General features: G+C 58.9%; 1 protein-coding gene across 2 annotated transcripts; it reads right to left on the bottom strand.

The window, feature by feature from the left end:
* Window positions 1-1,167: 1,167 nt before the first annotated feature.
* TLX1 (T cell leukemia homeobox 1) lies at window positions 1,168-7,440 on the bottom strand. 2 transcript variants are annotated; one of them, XM_086616763.1, is made up of 3 exons: window positions 6,972-7,440; window positions 5,221-5,458; window positions 1,168-1,390 (listed from the first exon to the last, which is right to left on the bottom strand). In XM_086616763.1, the coding sequence occupies exons 1-3, from the start codon at window positions 7,438-7,440 to the stop codon at window positions 1,168-1,170; spliced, it is 930 nt and encodes a 309-aa protein (XP_086472889.1). The 2 variants fall into 2 exon arrangements, with proteins under 2 accessions (XP_086472889.1, XP_086472890.1); XM_086616764.1 differs by having other exon boundaries at window positions 5,221-5,422.
* Window positions 7,441-14,985: the final 7,545 nt, after the last annotated feature.

Here is a 14,985-nt window from a genome sequence, read left to right as displayed (position 1 = left end):
CCAAACAAATGAATGCCTTTAAAAATCTCACTGAAAATAGGTTTTATGATTGCTTGTTTGTACTAGCTGCTTAAATTGGCAGTGCTGTTTTAGGTTATAAGTAACTGAAAAATATATACTGTATATATATATCTATATATTCCTGGCATTTGCTATAAGAAGTGCTTTGTTTAATTGTGTCTCATTCCCTCGGTACAATTAAAGAAACAACTAAGTTAAACGGTCGAGAGTGACATCGATTTTTTGCCGTCAGGAACTGCCTTCTAATGGAAAACAGGTGAAATAAAACATCGGACAACATTTTGCAAACGATATGGAAATAATCCATGGAAAGGAACTGCATTACCCCCACAAACTGCCGCTAAGGTCTTCTCGTTATTAAAATACACGCTGATGGGCACGGAGCCCGTGGCAGCCAGGGACAGTTTGGGCTCTTCATACAATTGAGATATCATATTTACCGTCCTCAGGAGTCTGTCAGATCCTTCTCTTATTCCCCCCTTGCAAGAAAAAATTAATGAAAAAGGGGCGGAGAGACAGCGAGGTGAGATCCGAAGGGTTCCCATCTGGCACAAGCAGAAATTGCTGCTGTTTCCTCCATTTGTTGCATTCCCCGAACGCCTCCGGCACAGACGACCCAAGGAGGCTCGCAGCAGAGACGTGCTTTCCAGGGAGCCTCCTCCTTTTGTTTCAAGTCATCAGTCCAAGGTGTGTGTGTATATATATATATGCACTTTATATATATATATACGGATGTATACGGGTGACCACAGGCTTTGCACCACCAGCAGCAGAATCTGGAGGAAGTTTTCTCTCCCTCGGCTGGGAGGACGCCGGCAGCCGTGTCTGTCAGGGCTGGGTTTTTGTCTGGCAGCACGTCAGCAAGTTCACAGTCGGCACCGGAGACTTTCAAGAGAACAAAAGGGCTGGGGGAAGGCGAGACACCACCGCTGCTCCAGCAACCCCATGGGCGGGGAGAGTTTTTGGGGTGGTTTCCCTTCCTTTCGGTCCTCGTGGAGAGTTCCCCTGGCTGGACATGTGGGATGCAAGTGTGGCTGGAGGACTGCGGGGTGCCAGCCTTCCCTGGGGACAAACAGGGATGCCACGTGTCCTGCCGGGCACAGCCCCACCAGCAGAAGGTGCCCGTGCCGCTGGCGGGTGCCAGCCTTATTCGCAAGCAGAGGCGACGGTAGTGACGCTGGTGATCTTGGTAGAGTCGTCAGACCAAGGCTGGAGGTTCTGGAGGGCGAAGAGAGAGGAGTTGTGGACGCATATGGGGTCGGCTTGGATGGGTTGGTTGATGGTTTTTTGGAAGGCCTCCTGCTGCAGCTGCATGAGGATGCGGTTCGCTTGCTGCCGCTCGGCCTCCCGCTCCTCTGCCGTCTGCCTCCTAGGAGAGAAGGAACGTTTAGGGGGGGGCCTGGGGGAGCAAAGGAGGGACATTCCAGAGAGAAAAGGTTGTACTGGGTGCTTAGGGTTGGGGGTTAGGAAAAGAGGGTTCCTAGCCAGAACATGGTCCCACACCCCCTGCACAAACTGCCAGTTAGTCCCATAAAGCTGGGGCCGGGACTATCTTACTGGTCCCAGCAAAAATTGCTCTGATCAAAAAGAGCCCAGAGCAGCTCACAGCTCTGCATTTTTTTCTGTCCATGGGAAAAATCTAAGCAGAGTCAGGACACTCAAAGGGGCACACCACAGGATTGCAAAAGGTGCGATTTCCTGCAAATGTGCTCTGTGCCCAGCAGCGAGAGCCAAGCACACAAGGTCCTAGCGAGGAGCACGGGGCAGGAGCGAAGTAAGGCATCACCGACTGGCAGTGCACACGGCTGGGAGATGGGCAACATCACCCCGGGCAGCCCCTTCCCTGCACCCATCGTGCCATCTCCTCCACTGGGCTGCGGTGGCCAGGTGATGAGAATCTGGATGAAGGCGACTATAGGCAGGACAAAAATCAGTAAAATGTCAGCTAAACATTAGAAACACATTTTTAGCAGTGCAAAGAATCAAGCCCAGAATAAACTGTCTGGGCAGGATGGAGAAGGACATTTTTAAGAACAGGTTGGACACGCATCTGTCTGGAATGACACCAGCAGAGCTGACTTTGTCGAGGAGGAGATTAGGGGGCCTGAAGGGATCCTCTCCAGTGTTGGTAGGGTCCCAGCTCTGGGCTGTCTGGGAGGAGGGCATGGGATAGGTAGAAATGGCCTGAACACACTTAAACCCACAATGAAAATCCCACCACCCCCTTGACTGGATGACAGGTCAGTCTGGAGGCTGCAGCCTGTGGTCACCTCTGCTTTTACTGGTGAAGATCACCTGGCACCTTCAGTGATGCTGCTGGGAAAGCCCAGGGACAGCACACAGTGCCAGTCCCAGGATGAACCCCAAAGCACCCCCTCCCTCGCTCACACCTCCGGGCCCAGCTGAGGCGCTCTCAGCTTCAGTGGATCAGCAACAGGGGAAATGGCAGCTTTTCAATTTAGCAACTCAGGAGGATGTGAGATGTCTCATCTTCTTTCGCTGCAGGGATTAGAAGTGGCAGCTCCGAGCTCAGTGGTGACGTCTCAGAGCATGGGGAAGGGGGTCTCTGGCTCCCCACTGGGGAAGTGGACAAGGGCTGTATTGAGGCCATGGGTCTCTGGGGCATTCGAGCCTCCAGGCATGAGGCCAAGGCTCCCATCTGGGGAGCAGGTAGCTCGGGGCTCATTCCCTGTTCTAATCACTGTGTCAACACCTCACATCAGACGTTCTGGGGAGAGGGAGCTCGGAGCAGCACCGGCCCTCCCTGCCCAGGAGCAGCTCCATCTCTGCTTCAATTAATATTTAATGACTCCCTGCACAATGAAGAGATGCTCCCAAGAGGAAGGAGAGAGCTCCACATCCAGGGTGATCAGGATACGGTGCCTGCAAGCACCCGGCTCCCGAAGATCTCCCTGCTCCAAGCAGCTGGCCCATTCATGCACTCATCTCAGACTGGGATTTGCAGGTTTGAATCTGCAGGTTTGAATTTGCAGGAAGGAACTAAACCTCGATTCCCGTGTCTCAAGCAAGAGCCCAAATCCGGGGAGGGAATTGCACAGTCACCTCACTCCAGCAGAGACACCCGGAGGGGGCAGAGGCCAGACTCTCCCTCCAACTTGCCTTTATTTAAGCAGTTAAATCCCTCAAAGGGCTTAAAGTAACTCTCTCTTCTTGGATGTTCTCCACTGCCTAGCTCATGCTGCGCCTGCCAGCGGCTCCTTCCAGCGCCCACTGCTCCAGGCACTATTTGCAGCCCACCACCGCTGCACAGGGACCAGGGCAGCCAGCTGGGCATGCTATCGGCCAGGGGCACCCGCATCTCCACCACAACACCCAACGTGCGCAGATGCAAACAAGCAGAGTTTGCAAGCCCAAGTCCTTCTTGCTCAGGCTGGTGGGGATTCTCCCATGTCTAATACTACTGCTGAGGCCAGGCTGCAGTTTTTCCCTTAGGCAGAACCAGGATTTTGTTTCTCTTTACCCAGCTATTTTTCACAAAACGTATGAATAGGTTTGTATCCTTTGCACCTCTGCCAAAGGGGGCTGAACTTAGCCAACAGACGCAAAGAGTATTGACAGACAGATGGAGAGCCAGCCAAGCTGCATTTGCCTCACTTCCTTAGGAAATCAGGTTAGAAGACATAGCTGACCTCATTTCACAGGCTACGGCAGGATTGTTCCTCCTCCAGGACTCTGCTCCTGGCTAACAGAGATCACTCCAGCTGGAGACTTCCTGGCACCTGGGGAGTGCCTCTGCCATGGGCTCTTTAGGAAAGGACTTGCCGAGCGGGAGGCTCACTCACGCTCTCGGATTCAAGTTCTTTGTCCCCCATTTCTTATCCAACCTTTGCACCCCAGGGCAATCACTGTCCCAGTCAGCCTTGGGGAGACCCCAGGGAAGCCCTTTGCCCCTGCCTTGAAGAAGCTACTGCCTGCCTGTGCCCAAGCATCTAGTGCTCAGCATCTAGCAACATCCCTCTCTTCTGACTTGCCAGAGGAGCTGCCCCTTGCCCAGGTCGGCCCTGCCCTGCAGTGTGCCTGTCCCCATCCTGGGGCAGGGGAGGGGATGCACCCCGGACTGGAGTGCTCGGGACACCCCGGGAACCTCCGTGTGAGCCCGGCCTCCTCTTCCTCTCCTGCCGGCTTTACTAACACTGCCGGCAGAAGGGGAAAAAAAAAAAAAACAAACCCACAAAACCAAAAAAACAAACACCAAAACCAAAAACCACATTTTGGGCAAGGAGGTGCCGTAAACGCCGCGGGGGTGAAAATTTTCGCATCAGGCAGGACCCGATATCCTGGCAGTCCCGGATGCAGGATCCGGCCCGAGCCGCGCTCCCACGCCGGAGTGCGGCCCTGCCCCGGCGCCGGAGGGTCCCGCTGCCGCCGCGGCCGCGCACCGACGGGTCCGGCTCCCGCCGCCGCTCCTCTCCACGCCCCGCGCACCGGCCCCGCCGAGGCTCGCTGCTGCCCCACGCACCCCGCCGGGCCGGGCCGGGCCGGGGGCTCCCGCACGCTGCTGCCGGGGAAAGAGGTGCTGAAGCCGCCGCACCCACGGGGCTCCCGGTGATACCGGCTGTTCCCGCCGCACAGCCGCTGCGCACACACACGCAGTGCACACACGCGTTCATCCACACTGCACACGTGCACACCTACTTGAACGCTCGCCCGGTGCGCGCACACAACATACACACACACTGCCTGCACACGCACCACATCTATAGCTGGCTTGCACGCACACCCACGTGTAAGCGCGCACACACGGGCACACGCACGAACACACGCTGCATGCGTGCACACCCACTGCACGTGGCCTTCACACAAGAGCGTTCACATGCACTGTGCAGTTATACGCGCGCGCCCTGCTTGCACACACACCCGCGGGTGCGCGCACACTCACTGCGTGCACACACACATACGTGCACGCACGGCCTACACCCCCTCCCACACACACATTCGTATCCACGAGCACCGCACGCACACACATGGCTGTGCATGCCCGCATGCTTTCCCACGCATGTATACACACGCGTTCCCATGCACACACAGGTATGACCCCCCCACGCGTGCACTAGCAGAGCTCACACCACCACACGCAGCCGCCGATGCCCCTGGCAGACCTGGAGGCAGCCGGGCCTGCTTCCCCTGGGCTGCCCCGGCACCTGCCCCCCGGGTCCGCCGAGCCTCCCAGCCCCTCACCTCCACTTGGTGCGCCGGTTCTGGAACCAGGTCTTCACCTGAGCGTCCGTCATCTTGAGGGCTTTGGCCAGGGCAGCGCGCTCGGCCGAGGCCAGGTACTTCTGCCGGTGGAAGCGCTTCTCCAGCTCGCAGATCTGCAGGCGGGTGAAGGAGGTGCGCGGCTTCTTCTTCTTGGGGGGCGTGCGGTTCTGGTAGGGGTGACCTATACGGCGTGTTACAGTGAAGGGTGAGAGGGCCACTGGGGGGGACACGGGAGGAGGAGGGGGATGAGAGGCAAAGAAGCAAGCAGCGACACATCAGCAGAGGGGCTCCGGCTCCCGGGCGCTGGGCTGGGGACCCCCCCGCTGCGAAGCCGCCGCTTCCCAGCCGACACCCGCGCACGGGCTGCAAAAACGCGGCGGCGGCTCCGGCGCTTTCCCCGGGCGCTACGGGAACCCGCTGGGCACCGCTCGGCTTTGGCGGCGGGGAAGGCGGCCGCTTGCCCGTCGAAGTGCCGGGGCGGGCCGGTAACGGCAGCCGGTCCCGGCGCCGAGCCGGGGCTCCTACCTTCCTGCAGCCGGGACTCGATTTAATTTCGTCTGGGGCAAACGCCGCCTTTCTCGGCCCCGGCGCTTCGTACCCGGGAAATAACTTCCCGGGCTGAAAGTGGGAGTTGCCATTTGGTTCTGATTTGGGATTTTTTAAAATTATTTTTGGGTTTTCTACTTCCCTACACGAAAAAATAATCGGCGAAAACTCGCGGCGTGTCTCAGCCGGTCCGGGCCAGGAAAGGGCTCCGTGAAAATCAGCCCGGTGCCTGCCCAGGAAACGGCCCGTTTGTTCGCCCGCGGCCGTGCCTGAGCCCAGCGCCATCGGGCCGAAATTAAACGTGAACTTGGAAAAATCGGGCCTCGGTGTCCGCTGCCGGGAAGAGGCACTGGTGCGAGAGCGAGGGCTGATTTTTCCCCGTTGCAATTTCGTTGCTTTTTTTTTGTTTGTGTGTGTGTTTGTTTTCTTTTCGTTGTTTGAATTTTTGCTTCGTTAGCGCCGAAGGACGAGCCCAGATACTCCTGGAAACGGCGGCGGATCGGGAAAGCGGCTGTGGCTCGAGTCCGAATCGACTCGGGGCTGCAAAAAGTCCATTTTGGTGGGGAAAAGGCTGAGCCGAAACCGGCAGCCGGGGCAAAACAGCCCGGTTACGGTACGCACGGGAAAAACAGCCGTACGAGCGGCCGGCAACGGGCCTGCCTTCCCGGGCGGGAGAGGGCCGGGGCCGCCGGGCTTCTTTCCCGTCGGGCCGGTCTGTGCCTCCGAAATAACCCTCTATTCTAAAGGAAGCTTTCCCCGGGTGTTGGGTCGGATGGCGGGGCGGCAGGGAGCGGGCAGCCGTGCCCGGGGCTTGTGGGAGGTGTGCGGAGTTTGCCGTCCCGTTTTGTCCCTGCCCGCCTTTGCCGGGCCGCATCCCGGGGAAAAAGAAAAAACAACAAACCAAACAAAAAAATTTAAAAGGCAAACAAACGAACGAACAAACAAAAATAAACCAAAACTAATGCATTTAGGGGGGACAGAATGCGCCTCATTTTCCACCCCTTCTTGCTTCTGGCCTCCTCCGGGACCGACTTCCCAGGGCGATCCGGGCCGCTCTCTCCACCCGGGGCCGGATCCTGCTTTCCCCGGCGGGCACCGGCTGCCGCGCCGAGGCCGGGCGGCGGGGAAGGGAGCGGGGCGGCGGGAACAGGGAGGGAAGGAGGGGTCCCGGTGGCCTGACTCACCTGTGAACCTGTCTTTTGTGTACCGCCTGTTGCTTTCCATCCAGGGGAAGGTGAGCCCCGTGAGACTGTTCATGCCGTTCACCGCCGGCACGGCGGCGGAGAGGGGCTGGTGCACGCCGCCGGCCACCGGGCGATGAGCCGGGACGCGGATCACCCCGCCGGCCGAGCTCAAGGTGTTGCCGTTCATGCTCACCGCCATGTTCACGTTGTAGGAGCCGGGCAGGCCGCCCATGCTGCAGGAGGTGCCGGTGTAGGCGCCGGCCGCGCCGCCGCTCGCCCCGTAGCCACCCGTGACCGTGTTGTAGGCGCTGCCCACGATGCAGCCCAGCCCGTAGTCCGCCGAGTCCTGCAGCCGCGGGTGCGACACCATGCAGCTGCCCGGCTCCGAGGTGTTGAGGATCTGGTCGATGCCGAAGCTGATGGGCTCGGCTTGGCCTTGGTGCAGGTGGTGAGCCCCGAGGTGCTCCATGCCGCCACCCGGCAGCCGCCGCCGCCCGGCCCCGGCAGCGGAGCCGCGCACAACGTCCCGGGGCACCGGGGCCGGACCTCCGCCACGGGCAGGGCAGCACAGCCCCGCACCGCCCCGAAACAGACAACGGAGGGCACGCAACGGAGCCGCGCACAGCCGGAGAGCGCCAGCTACACGCTGGGTCCCATAGCACGGCAGTCGCGCACCCCAGGACGCACCACGCACAACCGGGACACGGCAGCTACACCCTCAGCCCGAAGACCCGACAGCAGAGCCATGCGCGACCGAGCCACGGGAGCCAAACGACCCTGCAGCGCAGGACACAACAGCCGTGCCCAGCCGAGACAGGAGCTGCACACTCGAGACACAACCGCACCACACACCCTCCTGGTCCCAACAGCCCCCAGGAGCGGAGACGCGACACCCCCACCCACGCACGCCGGTCCCACTCTGATGGGATCCAGCACCCCCACGCCACCGAGACACAACCACCCCAAGCCAAGAGCCGCTCACCCAAGACACGCACACAGACACACGTGCACACGAAGGTGCCCCGGGGACCCCTCGCCACTGCGGGCGGTGGGGAGCCGAGAGCCCCGCGGAATGGCGCGGAGCGCAGCGGAGAGCGAGTGCGAGCGCCCCGCCGCCCCGCTTGCCCATCAATCACGCTACCCCAGGCCTGCTGCTCCCGGGCCCTCACTCTCCATTGGCTGGATGCTGGAAGGAGCCGAATGAATGACAGCAGAGAAGAGCACACGAGAAAAGGAGTTTCCTCTTCCCCAGCTCCCCCTCGCCCCCCCCCCCCCCAAAAAAAATAAATCACCACCCGTCTCAGCCTTATAAAGTCAGCACTGGGTGCGTGCAGGGCATTGGTGTGGGTAAAGGAGCAGCAGGTACCAGGTGGCAGAGGGGCACATTTTGTCCTGCAGTTTGTGGTCATGGCCTGCTAGGGAGGGGGGTCCTGGCTGCCAGCTCCCGCAGAGGGGTCAGGCCCTGGGCCGCAATCCCCATGGGCTGCTGGCTGATCCCATGCAGGGCCCGAATCTGGGAGATCTCCTCCTGGAGGGGTCCCAGACCAGCTGTGCCCCTTTTGTCCGGAGGGGTGTTCTCAATTTCAAAAGTCAGCACCTCTCAAAAAGCTGCGGAGGAGGAGGGGGGGGGTTCCCCCATCCCCAGAACGGGGGCACAGGGGCAGTCAGGAGGGCCCCCAGGGGTGCCTAGGCTCGTGCATGGGGTACCATGGGATGAGGTGATGTGTATCTGAAGCACACCTACCCTCCAGAGAATTACGGTGGGGCCAGGGGGGCCTTATTTCCCCAGAATGAGGGCTGGCCCCAGCTGCTCCCTTGAGGCAGTGGTGCACACCGCGGCAGCGCGAGGGCTGCCACGGCCTCCTCCTGTGCCTGCCTATGGGGAGATGAGTGTTTTTGTTAAAAAAAAAATAAAATTGAAAGCTGCTGCCATAATTTGCTGCAAAACTCGTTTTGGCCCTGTCCTGTCGGTGCTCCCGCTCTGCTGCTGCTGACCGGCTCTGCCCAGCACTGCCCGCAGCTCCCGGCTGCAGCATCGAGGGTTTCCCCACGGTCTGTACTCTGCCAGCACTGGGCAGCCCACTCCATCCTCCCCACTTCTGGCTGGGTCAAACGCTGTGCTCTGTGTCTTCAGTGTGCTGGTGCTTTAGTGCCCACAGGGGACTGTGGGGGTCCTGCAAGACAGCTGGCTCGGGGACATCCCTCCTGCAATACAAATGCACTGGCATAGCAACTCGTGCCCATGCACTCAGGTACACCTCACTCACTGCCGTACGTACCATCTCACATCCTCACACCCGCCCCCCCCCCACGGCCTCACCCTCACAAAGATGCCCACATGCTCACAAACACCCTCATGACCTCACAGACACCCGTGCTGCCACACAGTCCTGCACACTTGATTGCACACGCACCTACATTTGTGCACGCTTATTCGCGCGCACTCCCCGTTCTCACAGACACTTCCAACCCTCCCTGCACTCGCACAAATTCAGACACACGCATGTTCTTGCTCACACCTTCATGACTGTATGCGCTCATATGCACACACACGCATTCACTCCCACAACATGCATTAACACAGCCCCAGACAGACACACACACAAACTGATGCACCGGTGCTCGTGGGTTCCTGCCACCCTCACTCCAGCCACAACCCTGCTGTGAGACCTCAAGATCCTCAGTGGGGACCTACCGCTATCGCTGTACCCATCACTATGGCCCCGCATTGGGGAGGTTGTAGGGGCACAGTGGGCAGCAGCAGCTCATGGCTGCCCCCGGCCCCATACCCAGCCAGTGCCCGGTCATCCAGCTCCCCCTCCTGCCGCCCAGCCTTGCCTGCCCGCCCGGGTCGGGTTTCCCCCCTCCCCATACCTGCCTCAGTTCTTGACTTCTGAACTCTTCAGGGAACTCGCTGGCGCCAGCTCCATCAACCAAAGTCCTTGTGGTTAGGAGGAGCTGGGAGGGAAGGGAGGGAGGGCTGAGGCCAGCCAGGGCTGGGAGGTTGCCCTCAGGCAGGGGGTCTTCTCGTCCCTCAGGGTTGCAGCTGCCTTTGCCCTTCTCCCAGGCCAGCCTGGGCCTCTTCTCCAATGCCATCCCACACAGGGGACACAGGGCAGAGCCTGCTCACCAGCCCTGAGCATGTCAGGTTGTCTCTACAGAGAAGCGGCAGAGCATACCTTGCCAGCCCCACACAGTGCTAGAGTCCCCTGCCAGCAAGCTGTGACATCCAGAGGGACCCAGCTCTGCTGCCGAGACCTGGGAGGTGCCCTCTCTCCAGTAAATAACACTGCCATCTGATGCTGCTTGAGCATCCCAAAGGCCCCGGTCGATACTGGGAAAAACCTTCAGCCTTCTCTGTGCCAGAAATCCCCCAGGCTGAGCAGATGCCAAAGGTCCCAGAGGGACCAGACCCAGGAAATAACAAGGTCACCACCAGTGAGCCAGGTTGGCTAATGAGGGTCATGGCACCCAGCTGCCGAGCCCAAGGTACGGGCTTTTGGGCAATAATACCTGCCAGGAGAGAGATTAAAGGTAGGGTCTTTCCCTGCCCAGGGACTGACTAAAGTTGGGTCTTTCTCTGCCCAGGGCCCACTGACAACAAAAGAGAAGGGCAGGCAGGGCTAGGTCCTGACAAGGATGCAAGACTTCTGGAAGTCGATGGGAACTATTAATGGGTTTTGGGATGATGCACAGCCCAAGAATTTAATCCCTGCAAAAGCCGCAGACCTCACCTGCAGCCTTGGGAAAGCCACACAGCTCCTGGAATTGAAGTTTGAGCACTGCACATCTAAGGCCCAGGACAACACATGGTTCAGATACTCCAGTTCAAACTGCTCCTGGTCTCAGTTTCCCCTTGGGCTCCCTGTGGCTGGAGCCTGAGCAGTGCTGTAGAGCACAAGGCTCTGGATATGCCCCGTCTCAGGAGAGCTGGCAAATCAAGTATAGCCTTTGCATTGAACTGCCTAATTCTGAGGCTAAAGAGGACTTTAGTCCTCTAAGAGGACAGGCAGTACTGCAATTTCACACACCAGGACACATCAGCGTCAGTCTTAGTGCCTTCAAGTTCACATCCCAATGGGAGAGTTTATGAGGTCCAGCACCCACTTTGAGATGCATCCAGTGATCCTACAAACGGATCCCTGGGGTGGAGGACAGAGGTGCCCCAGTCCAGTCAGCTCTGCCTGGCTGGTGCTTGGAGGCAGACCCCAGCCAGCATCCTCCTACCTGCTGAGGGCTGGATTTGTCCATGCTTGCTAGAGCTCTGGATGTCAGGCCCTGCAAGAGATAACTCAGAAATCATGCTCTAAGCAGAGCCCAGGGAGACAGGCATTCTCGGATGTTTGCTGAAAAAGCTATTTATGGCAGAGGGGTTTCTTTCCCGGCCAGAGAAATCCTTTTCTGGAGGAAGCATGAACAAGCTGGATCCAGCCCTCTTTGGAGGTACAAGAAAGCCTCCAAAGCACTGATACATGCACTAAGCTGCTGCAAAATCAGTGTGTTGAGGAGCCCAGTGCCCTTGGTCTCTACTTATCCAGAGTGTCTCACCCCCTTCAAGCACCCATGGCCATTCTCATACCCCTGCCAGCCTTAGAACTTTTGTCATCTGTGCCGAGCAGCTGCTGGGCCAGGCTCATTTCCAAAGCGATGGCTCAATCCTGCCTCGGCTGAGAGTTGGGGGCTTAGTATATCTGTGCAAGGAGACGGCAGTGGAGATGAGCTCCCTTCCCGTGCTGCATAAGGCTCCCCTCTCCCTCCCCGTGAAGACCTGGGATTCTTTCTCAGGTTCTCTCATTGATTGAGTGCATCTGCCCCCTGCTAGAGGAGAAGGGCAGCCCAGCCAGGGCCTGACCTCCACCCTCCATTCCCATTTTCTTCTGCCTTGCTGGCTTTCTCCCCTTAGCCACTGAGCTCCTCTGCAGCTCGGGGCTCCCAGGAGCTCAGCATCACAAGCTGCCTCCCAGCCTCGCAGCTGCTTGCCGGGAGACTGCTGCGAAATACAAGCCCTCCTGCAGGGACCAGGGACAAAAGTGTCGTGTCTGGGACCTTGGCAGGGTCCCAGCAAAGCGCACCGGCCTCAGTCCGAAACCTGCGCTCTCAGCAGCGCTTTCTGGAACCGATAAAATCCTCCTGTTTTCCTAAAAGGAGGAGAGTGCGCCACAGGCAGGTGCACGGTGACGAACGCACCCGCACCCCACCAGCAGAAGGGCGCGCCCCGACTCCTTCCCTTCCTCACTTCTTAATTCGTTTAATTCGTTGGGCTGGGGGTCCTCCCAGCCCCGGGTGATTATTCAGCCCTCCGCACATCCACCACCTCCCGCAACTCTTTCTCTTCCGCCCAGCTCCTGTGAAATCAGTCACGGCGGAGGGGCCGGTGCCCGTGCGGGCCGGGGCTGCGCGCAGGAGCTCACCGGAGAGCCCCGTCGAGCAGCCCTCGTCTCTCCCCTGAGCAGGGGAACGCTGCCGCCGCTGCTGTCGGGGCTCAGTCTCTCAGCGCTACTGCCCTTCCTAAGTCATGTCGCAAGTGTCGCGACAGTCGCCGATAGCGAAGCAGGGCGACCCCCGCACCAAACAGCCGCCTCCCGCGGACGTACGAGCTTCCCGGCGCGTTATTTCGTTTCCCGAATATCTCACTGAGACCCACCCCGTACGGATGGTCCCCCAAATCCTCCCACCACCCCGCCGGCGGCGGCTTTCCTCCGGCTCCGCGTCCGCGGAAAGGACGGGCCGCGCTTCCTGCGCATTAAAAGCAATTAACACCATTTGGGGAATTTTTAATTGCTCTATAAAGCACGCTGTAAATAATTACTCCCAGCTCTGTTGATCCCTCGAATACGCACTGACAGTTGTAATTTATGGCTTTGGAAACGTGGCCCCTTGTATTCAGCATAACTCCTTATTACGGTAATGACTTAGCGCCGCTGCACTTAATGAGTATAAAGTGCCCGGCGCAGCGGGAGCTGCGGCATCGCACGAACTTCGCCCGCAACAATATTTCTCCCCTTTATGGTTACAAACGATCGAGGGGCCACGAGTTAACACGGCGGGGAAAAAGCGGTGGGGCCGGAGGATCGCGGCGGGGCCCGGGCGGGGAGTGCGGCCGGCTACCGCGCTCAGTCAAAGACTTCTCCGGGGCCAGTTGTTTTCTACTAAAAATAAGTATTTAGAACACTCCGCAAACTCCCCTCTCGCCTCCTTGTAGCTGCTGGCCGCCTGGAAAAAACGAGTTCAGGAGAGGGAAGAGAACAGTCACAACTCATCGCATCTACGGGCGCAAGAAATGCGGGTGCCACTGAGCCCCGAAGGACAGGCCGGCCTGCACCCCCCACCCCCTCGGCTGCCTCCCTGCCTGCTGCTGCCCCGGGACTGACCGGCTCCGTGCGACGGGCCGGGGGGCTCCCACCCATCACGGGTCTCTCGACCGGGGGTACCCGCGGGAGGGAAGGGAGCTGGGTGGTGGCCGACGGGGGCTCAAGTGCCCGGCGGCGCACCATGAATATTCAATGTTGCCGATTGCCGGAGGAGCATCTGCCAATAAGTTATTGGTCCTGCGGCACCAGCCCTTCTCTCCACCGTGCAGAAATGCGTGTAATCCCATTAGCCCCGTCCCCTTGGCCACCCGCCCCGCACCAGCTCCGCTAATGAACGGCGTCTGGCCGCCACCCCCGAGGGCACCGACGGCAGCGGGGGACACCGGGGGCTCTGCCCCGTTATTAACTCCCGGCTTAATTACACCTCCCGTGCCAGCCGCGCGGTAACGGAGCAGACGTGGGCTGGATACCCGCGTCCTTTCGCCGCCTCCCCTTGAGAGTCTCCCGCTCCGAGAAGCGCTGACCCCAGAGACAGCCAGGTCTGTCGCGACACAAAGGGTGGCAGTCATGATTTCGCCCCGATCCTGCGACTTCCCCGCGCCCATGGGGGCTGCTCGCCCCCCTCCGACCCGGCTGCCGGCTGCTGCCTTGTTTGTTCTCGCGCCGGGGGAGCGGCGGCTGCTTTTGTCTCCAGCCTGCTCTGAGCCCTAGGTCTTTTCCCCATCAGACAAAGTCCTGTTTTGCCAACAGATTTGTGCCTCTTTTCCCCCGCCTCCCCCTATCCTAAAAGCAGCCCTCGGGGGCAGGGGCGCAGGCAGCTCCGCACACGCCGTGCAGGCAGGGCCGGCTCCGCTAACAAAGTAGCTTTCACTAATGAACAAGAAGATCCAATAATAATAGTCTTAATTATTGCAAACATTGTTACGAGCTTAGCTATAAAAACCTCAAAATCTTCCTCGGTAAATCCTCGCGTCTATTTATTTATTTGTTTTCCCTCCTTTCCCTCTCCGAGGTTAATTAGCAAGCAAAAAGCAAATACAAATTATGGCAGAACCAATGGGTAAACTTAAATCTAATTTGCTGCTGTTTGCATTAGCCTTCGGAGAGGAGGGCTGGGCAGGAGGGGCAGCCCCCCCCCCCACACCCCCCGGCAGCTGTCGTACAGGTGGGCGGCTGCGAGAACGGGTCCCTGCGCTGCCCAGGGGTCCCTTCGGCCTCCGAAATTAGGGAACTTTGGTGGGTTCAGACGTTTTTCATTCGCCGGCAGAAACATCCAAGTTCCGGCAGGGCATCTGTAAAACTCGCCGCACGTCATTTGCAGCGCAGCAGAACAGAAGATACTTGGGATTAACCGTGATCGAAAAAAAAAAAAAAAATAGAAAATCATCGGGGTTTCCAAACCCCTAATCCTCCCGCCGTGGCACAATCCGCCCGCCCCACCGTATCCCACTCCTCCCGCTCCCCACGGGGTTAAGCACCGAGAGAACTCCGGCCGGGGACCGAAGCCCCGGGGATGGGGAGTGCAAGGGATTATCCGAGTTTAAACACGATCGGTCATTTATGCAAATAGCATTCTCCACACTTGTAAATTTAATTGATCAATTGCATTTTCCACTATTGTATTAATTGTATTTTCCACCTGTAATTATTTGTTATTTCCAGTCTTACAGCCTCCCGGACTTCCCGAGCAAGCACGGGGAGAA

The sequence above is a fragment of the Tauraco erythrolophus genome, chromosome 9 (assembly GCF_009769465.1).
Source record: "Tauraco erythrolophus isolate bTauEry1 chromosome 9, bTauEry1.pri, whole genome shotgun sequence".
In the NCBI taxonomy this organism is placed as follows: domain Eukaryota; kingdom Metazoa; phylum Chordata; class Aves; order Musophagiformes; family Musophagidae; genus Tauraco; species Tauraco erythrolophus.
The sequence above is the reverse complement of the archived record's forward strand: the minus strand, read 5'-3'. Positions and strand labels throughout refer to the sequence as shown.